Genomic DNA, 8,215 nt, shown 5'->3' with positions numbered 1-8,215 from the left:
TAGTTGGCATGTCATAGTATTAAAATAAAGAAGGTCTAACTTCAGTCAACTTGATGCTGTACCAAAATTACTCTGGAGAAATAGAGCATGGGCCTAGAAGAAGAATGTGTTTCTGGTTACCTGACCAATCCTAACAAAACCTACCCATCCTAACTAACCTTTTCTTTTCTTTTAGTATGACTTCTGCCAAGGGGCATGGAAATTTAAAACTTTGTGGTGAAATTCAAAACAGAGTTCCAAGTAGCCTTGCAAATTTCCTTACACTCTGTATTCGACATATCTGTTAAAATACTAAGGCCTTGAATTAAAAAAGAAAAATCCCAGCCTACCAACCCAAATTTTCTCAGGGCTGTAAATATCGGAAACACAATCTTCCTGGGCCTATCCACATTGTATGCAGTTGTTTTTCTAGTCTAGGAAACTTTCCTATGTGTGTGACCTAAAATACATCAATATTTGCAGCGAATTTTAACTTATCCTGTCGGGAGATATACAGAAGGAACGCAAAGTTGCATCAAGGACCTCCTTTGTAACGTCCGTGGTTGCATCGACTCTCATAGGAGAAACATTTGAAAACTCCCGCCAATGATGTCATATCGCGTGACCGCGCCCCCTTCGTGCCCCCGATTTTCCCATGACCTTTCACCTCTATGCGATTCGCGCGAAAATCTTGCCGATCTTGCAGGGCAGTGGTGCAGGCTGTTTACCAGCTTCTAGATTTAGTTCAAGATCGCTGTGTTCGTCTCTAGACCTTCGTCGACAATCCTAGAGGTATGTGGAGCGTTTAGACTATTTAGAATGTCTGTGAAAACCCTGTACTAGTTGTCACGTGCAGCCGGCGGTTTGCAATGGAGTTTTCCATGTGCTCATCTTGCGTAATTTGCATGAACATACAGAAAGAAAACAACGCTTTATGACCGACAATTTCCGTTGTTAACTACTCCTTACGGTATGTATGCATCCACTATTTGTTATTGTGCGTGTTTTTATTGGCAAAAGGGTAACTTTGTGCAAGGTCAACATTTCTGGGCCACTGTGTCCTGAAACATGAAACTCGTGTGCGTCATTTTCAGCTGCAGCTGTTACATTGTACATCTGGCCCTGTCTGATGATATAGTAACATGTTCGCAAGCATGTTAGAAGAATGGGGAGGGAGAGGGCTTCTAGTGGCACATGTTCTTGTATTGTTACATATGCTAAGGCGTCCTTGGACAAGTTATTTGGTGTTTTTCGTCTTGAAAATTGCTATCACTAATTGACTAAATGAATATTCAATTTGATTGGTAACGTTATGTAATTATGTAACGTTAGTTTTCTGTTATTGACTTGAAACTTATGAAGATAAACATTCTGATATATGATAATGCAGGAAAGTTTACTAGTAATAGACAAAACATATTTCGATATGGCAAGGTATTATCACATAAAACCATGGATTTATTCATCCGAGTGTTGAATTTGGACCTTGTGATTTTTCCTTCAAGCTGACAGACATGAGGGTACTTCCTGTTCTCATCCTACTGCTGCCCTGGTGCATTATGGGCCAGCAGCCAGCAACTGATGGGAAGACAGAGGAGCAGCTTTTGAACAGCTGTCTGGATGGAATGCACCACAAGCAGGTGCCAGGGCCGGAGGGTAGCCTGTATCAGCAGGTGAGACTATGCACACCCCTATACCTCAATGGAATGGCCTCTATTATATCTTTAGACAAACTGACAACATATAATCTTGTAAAGAGTCTCGTATTAAGATTCTTCAACTACTGTTAAACTTTTATGTTGATTTCGTGCAAACAGAAGAATACATGAGACAAACAAAACTTACAAACACAAGCAGACAATGTACAAAATTAGTCTCTACCAGACTGCGGGTAGCTGGAAAACCGTAGAAATAGAGCAAATAGAAGAGTAAGCCGGCCAGAGGAGTGTAGCTGGCTAGGCAACAGCACGCGCAGGTGTACAAAATCTCGCTATGGAATATTCCAACTAAGGCAACATTTGAGCATTCTAACCCGTTCCAACTTACTTCAACATTTAAGCTTAGTTTCAGTTCCCTGTGTATTCAAAATCTTCCAGACTTCTCTCTTGGACACTTTTGATATTGTTGTCTTTGCAGTGTACCCCTTGGAAGGACCGCGCCTGTTGCCGTGGGAACGTGACAGAGAAGATGCACCAGGACCAGCTGTTCCCCTACAACTTCCAGTGGCACCACTGCGGCCAGCTGTCCCCTGCGTGTGAGCGACACTTCATGCAGGACATGTGCTTCTACGAGTGTTCCCCTAACCTCGGCCCATGGCTAGTCAAGGTTGGTTATACAATATGTTGTTGTTATGTATGTTGTTACATAATACAACATGGTCATAGTGTATTCTGTATCACATACACAAGGTACCAACCCAACTGAAGGTTGAAGCCTGGGCCCAGAAGGGTGAAAAGACCAGGGGTAGAGCTGAGACTTAGGGTGATGAGGACTACAGTGTTGTATTGAGACATAATCATTGGAAAAACACAGTGCAATGAAAACTGTGCCAAAAGTTGAGAAAAGGTGGCATTTTCAATTAAAGATATTGTAATAAAATCAATTTCAACTTTGCACATGACACAGTGTGTATTCAGATAATTCTATGGAGGCCAATTACAAGCAAGTAGAAGCCCATGGGATACCATAAAATGCAGTATGGTTTGGAACATCTGTATCAATCGTTATCAGCCTATGTATTACATGTATATTAGATATAGAATCTCACTTTGATTAAGCCTTATATACTGACCTTTGTATCATGATTGCAGATACAGATGAAGATCCGTAATGAGCGGTTTGTGAACGTGCCGCTATGTGCCTCTGACTGTAACCAATGGTGGCAGGCCTGTAAGGATGACATGACCTGCTCTGGAAACTGGGGGAAGGGATGGAACTGGACATCTGGTAAGAATAACAAAATCGGTCTCTTTTCAGACTTCTGAGGGCTGCGGGGGCAGCAGATTGTTATGTGCAGGGTATTGGGAGGCAGATCCTATCCCTCTCCTTCCACTGCCTTTTACCTCTTCAACTAGTAGATGCATCCTCACTAGAAAGCTTCAAACAACATTTATGGTCAGATGTGCAAAGGGTAGGTGTAACATAACAATTCCTTCAGTGTGATATAACCAGCTGCTGCCTGCAAAGTTGGTGTGTTACAAAGGGCAGTTATACCGGCTATATTGATACAGATACAGATATAAAACCAAAGTGAGGTACCCATTTTTATGCATGGGTGACATGAGGAAAGTCATTAAAAAGTGCCTTTCCCCAAGGATGCAAGTCTATTGTGGGGCCGCGTAGCACAGTGGTAGTGTATTCGGCCCGCGACCGAGAGGTCGCCGGTTCGAATCCGCCTGCCGTGTTGCAAGTCTTGTGCCCTTGGGAAAGGCACTTTACACGACTTTCCTCACTTTACTCAAGTGAAAAATGAGTCGTCCCTCGGATAGGACGTTAAATGGAGGTCCCGTGTATGGGGAGAGCCATACCCCATGCACGTTAAAGAACCCCTACACGTGCGATGGTGCGGTGTGCGTTGGTGCAAATCCTTTTGTCGGGAGTTGGTGATTCACTTCAAATCACCCGGATGGAGGCCTGGCGAACCTCTGTCTCGTATCAGCCACATGGTGATCTACATCATTCACCCGGACGGGTGTGTCACCCCGTAAGGGGCGGTATAACCCGTCGTGTGCGAACATGTGCGAACATGTACAGGGTTAGCCCTTAGCAATAGCCTACGGCTAGTTGGGCAGCCCTGGCTGTTTGTAAACAGCTGAACAAATAAAAAAAATGAAAATAAATAAAATGCAAGTCTAGCCAGCAATGTCATGAGTCAAACTGGTGACCTCTAGATTTCATGTCTTCCAGTATATCCACTTGAATATTCAATATGTATTCCATAATGACTATTTTTGATTTGATGCCGTTACCCATTCAATCATGAATCATAGTTTTATTTCTGGTTTGTTTGCTTACAGCAGCCATTACTACAAGCTTACTTAAAAGTTACAAAGGACAATTGAAAGGAGTAGTCAATGTAACACAATTGTCTTGTTTGTTTTAGGAGTAAATGAGTGTCCACGTGGGAACCAGTGCAAGACTTTCAAGAAATATTTTGGCGACGCCACAAACTTCTGTCAGAAAATCTGGGACGGATCCTTCACCGTAGTCGCCGACACAGAGCCGTGCATGACGCAGTGGTTTGACGGGCTGAACCCAAACAACGCAGTCGCTCGGAAGAGAGCGAAAGAAATCGTGCAGGCTAGCACCAGCGAGTTGTCTGCAACAGTGAGCTATGTACTCCTTGGTGTTGGAGTCTTTCTTGCAAGGCTCTGGTAAAGTACACTATACGGTACATTGTATTCTTTTACCTTAAGAACTTTTGGTTTGGGGTGAAGTACAGTCTGCTATGCAAGAAATACGGTTGTGACAAGTTTTGTATATTGTGTTGTCTTTTACTGGCCTCAATTGTTCTTTGGTGCTTATAATGTGTTTTAGTGCCATCTGTTCTTGAGTGGACAGTTTTGGTGATAAATCATGACTTAGAAAGGATAGTAGCTCTGATGCAGGATTTATTTGATTTACATAGTACATACTTTCCAGTTGTGTATATTTGCATGCATTGAAAATGGGGCATATTCATTCCATATTTTTATTCTGCCACAGAAAAACGAGGTTCTTTTAGTTGAAACAACCGTTGTGAAACACTCTAATGTATATACGAGATCGAGAAAACAGAATGTTTCAGAATGATAAAGTACCTGGCTATTCAGGTATGAGGCAGTGTTACTGTGAAGGAAAAGTGTTGATCAGGTTTTCTTCTAAGGCTTAGCTTCTATTTTATTACTTCAGCAAGCTCACTCACACCCCAGACCCTCCACTACAAATCTACGATGACACTGCATGTGAATATGCATTTCCAGTACATTACTACTGTTGTACAGAATTGTTCACACAAATTCAAATATCACAAAAAAATGTTGGCTCCTACCATGATTGTTTGTTTGTTTGAACCTTTGTTTATACATGATATAAAACCAGCATGAAATTATTAAGTTACAGAACATTAGACCCTGATGTGGACACTGAATATCAATTTTTCAGTAATGGTAATACAAACAATGTTATAGTTCAATATCTAAGGATGCTTTATAGCCTACTGTGAGTGCCATCTCTAACTAATGCCATATAGTGGCAGTGCCATACTGTATTATAGTCTATAGATGATGTATTTTGTGATAGAATGTAGAAATGATAAGACAAAAATATAGTCTTAAAAACATGTGAAATATGAAACTCATGCAAAATCATACAAAACATAAATTCTGGTACAGAAATACTTTCAAGCCATCATATCTTGATGACAGAATTTGGTGTGTAAAATTATGGCTTCATATCTCACTGAATTGTTATTGTTTGTTTAATCAATGTTGAATATAAATGTCATTGAGACAGCATTTAGGTTTGACAATACATGTATTGTGCAAGCAGAATTGAATTGAACATTGTACATGCGGTTACTGAATGTACATTGTACAATGTCAGCTGAGTGCTACTGAAGGTTAGACAGGGTACATCTGTATTCCCCTGGTGTTGCCAGTCTGCCAACTCAATTTAGAGTGGATTACAAAGGCATGTAAGTCATTTTAAAAGCAATTATGATGAATAATAGCTGATGATTTGTTTTGGACGTGTATGAAGTCCCAGCTGTGTTCTGGACGTTTTGGAGCTGATATCGATAATATTTATGTTACATGAAATATACAGAACAGTGCTTGATGCACACTGAGTCCTATCATTGCTGAAGTAAGGTAGGTTAGCACTTCCATTTAGGGCCTGGTAGAGTCATAGAGTTAAGACATAGTTGTTACCAGAGGTATGCAATTATGATCTACATGTTACTTGCTTTGTATTAAGGACAATGTTTGCCTTTGTGTAGCCAAGTATTAAATGAAATGCCATTGTAACGTTACAATATAAAGATTTTGTCATTGATTTTTTACTGTATGATTCAGGTAAATGATGTGTCAAGTGTATGAGTAATTTAAGTTGACATTTGGACTGGCATTAATTTTTACAAAGGCATATCATGTTGCTAATGCGTTTAGTGAGAGTGAGTGAGTGAGTGAGAGTGAGGGAGTGAGTGAGTGAGTGAAAGTGAGTGAGTGGATGAGGGAGTGAGTGAGTGAAAGTGAGTGAGTGGATGAGTGAGAGAGATCTTTGACAACTACCCCCACATCTGACAAGCCATGATACTGGTGGAAGCTCAATAGTGTAAAAATATCTTATATTTATGATGTGAACAATAATTTAGCAAAGGTGAAGAAGTACTGCTGCAAACCACCCCGTCACACACACACACACACACTCGTTCTCATTTAAATGTCGAAATGCTGTCGCCTGACTTTATGCCTTGATATGGAGCAAATTATAGACAACATCACTGGTTCCTTCATTTTTCCACAACCCCCGTAATGTTTTACAAAAGATGCACAACATTATTCGTATTGGTTAATGGCTAAGAAGATTATTATAGCCATGGGTGGGATTTCATCCCCTAAAAAACGAAGAATTCAAATAGTTGCCAAAAATGTAACAATTCAGTTCCAAGAATGATTGTTCGGCAGATGAATCCAGCTGACCAGGCCCTCTGACAGATTACGTTGTTTATTGTTGTTTATTGATCACTACTGTCACTGATCTTGGAGGCTGTGTGAGGAGGTTTATGCCTGTCGCCAGATTCTGTAACAAACGTTATCACCACGAGTACGATGGTTGCCATGGTTATATTATCCACGTATAAGACTAGTTGTTTCCCAATCCAGGACGTGGAAGAGTACTTCTGGCTTTCTAAAGAAACAAGAAAGGGTTGTTGACTGTCATTTGTATCCCACCTTGCTTAACAAAATGTTGTACAGAAATGACTGTAACAAACGTTACCATTGTTCGATGCTGTCTAAGCTTTCTATTTGACCTGGTGTAAAAAAGCTGCCCACTTTCTAGGGACGTCCACTTATACCTAAATAATGTAGTCAATAAGGTCTAAGAAGAAAACAGGGTAAAGTCTACTGTTGTAACAAACGTTACCGGTAACGTTTGTTACATGTCCTGTAATTAGATTCACTGAAAAGAAAGCCGATTTATTTTTCGACCAAAAAAATGCCATTTTCGACATTTCAATGAGAACGAGTGACACACGTTGACCCCATATCTTATGCGGTCCTCACATCATATGAGGTCTTACATTGTTCCAAATTTGGTGTAGATTTCATAGATGGCTTCTTTATCATCTGATGATTCACCAAGGGGAAAATACATGAGTCACCGGTGTTTTTCTCAGCTGGCATTGAACATGTGATGCATGACGACATCTTTGTTTACCTGTGGTCATGGTGAAGTTAGGGCGACGACCAATCACAACTCAATACGTCAGTTAGGACCGGAAGTTAGGGGAATCCCAGGGAGGGAATCCCCCCTCCTGCGACAATATTTCTGCGAGTCATTCCTTCACTTGGCGGCCAGACATGAGAGTGGCTCATTCCATAGGTACCCTGTAATCTCAAGGTAGGGTAAGAACGCGCTACCTGCTGTAGAATTTGTTACAGCGTAACGTCAACATGACATGTGTGTAAAAATTGTGTTAAACAACAACGTGCTTATTAAACCTTTCGCCGCCATTTATTTTTCGGCTTGACGTTCACCCTTTCGGGCCGGGCGGGGCCTTGTTCGGAGACTCGCCGCCCACTACCTTGACATATATCGGCAAAGTTGTTTAGACGTGGTTGAAGAAGCAGCATATTGTAGGGGATCACGTTTAAGCTAACAGAAAGGTTAAGCTATATTATCATATAGCCAGATGGAGTTGGCCAATCAGAGGCCCCCATTTCCCATGGGTTATCAGGCCGTAACCTCAAAAGTGGTCAGTTATTAGAATAACCGACCACTTTTTGGACCGCACCATTATACAGGGGACAGTCATGAATTTTTTTTGTACTGTTGTTTGTGTGTAAACCATGCATAACTGCCAAAATTATTATGATTGATTGGTTATGTTAATTGGGGCTCCACATGGGGAATATATCGATACTTGAAAAGGAATTATGCTGATTTTACACATTTTCATTATTGCTTTCTAACGTGATGAAGCCGGTACCTTCCTAAATCACTTTGTATATACGTACTTTGTCGTGCCCAAGTA

General features: G+C 40.9%; 1 protein-coding gene across 2 annotated transcripts; it reads left to right on the top strand.

The window, feature by feature from the left end:
• The first annotated feature begins 611 nt into the window (after nt 1-611).
• LOC118418777 (folate receptor gamma-like) lies at nt 612-5,994 on the top strand. 2 transcript variants are annotated; one of them, XM_035824812.1, is made up of 5 exons: nt 612-771; nt 1,485-1,652; nt 2,116-2,304; nt 2,790-2,925; nt 4,082-5,994. In XM_035824812.1, the coding sequence occupies exons 2-5, from the start codon at nt 1,494-1,496 to the stop codon at nt 4,354-4,356; spliced, it is 759 nt and encodes a 252-aa protein (XP_035680705.1). In that variant the 5' UTR covers nt 612-771; nt 1,485-1,493; the 3' UTR covers nt 4,357-5,994. The 2 variants fall into 2 exon arrangements, with proteins under 2 accessions (XP_035680705.1, XP_035680707.1); XM_035824814.1 differs by lacking the exon at nt 612-771 and adding an exon at nt 813-949.
• The last annotated feature ends 2,221 nt before the right edge of the window (nt 5,995-8,215 follow it).

Source organism: Branchiostoma floridae, chromosome 7 (genome assembly GCF_000003815.2).
Source record: "Branchiostoma floridae strain S238N-H82 chromosome 7, Bfl_VNyyK, whole genome shotgun sequence".
NCBI lineage: Eukaryota > Metazoa > Chordata > Leptocardii > Amphioxiformes > Branchiostomatidae > Branchiostoma > Branchiostoma floridae.
Note: the sequence above shows the minus strand (reverse complement) of the source record. Positions and strands in the feature narration are given on the sequence as shown.

Coding starts and splice junctions, on each gene's coding strand:
- LOC118418777 (XM_035824812.1), top strand. CDS start 1,494: ATGAGGGTACTTCCTGTTCTCATCCTACTGCTGCCCTGGTGCATTATG. Junction 2,305..2,789: donor TCGGCCCATGGCTAGTCAAG/GTTGGTTATACA, acceptor TCATGATTGCAG/ATACAGATGAAGATCCGTAA. Junction 2,926..4,081: donor GGGATGGAACTGGACATCTG/GTAAGAATAACA, acceptor TGTTTGTTTTAG/GAGTAAATGAGTGTCCACGT.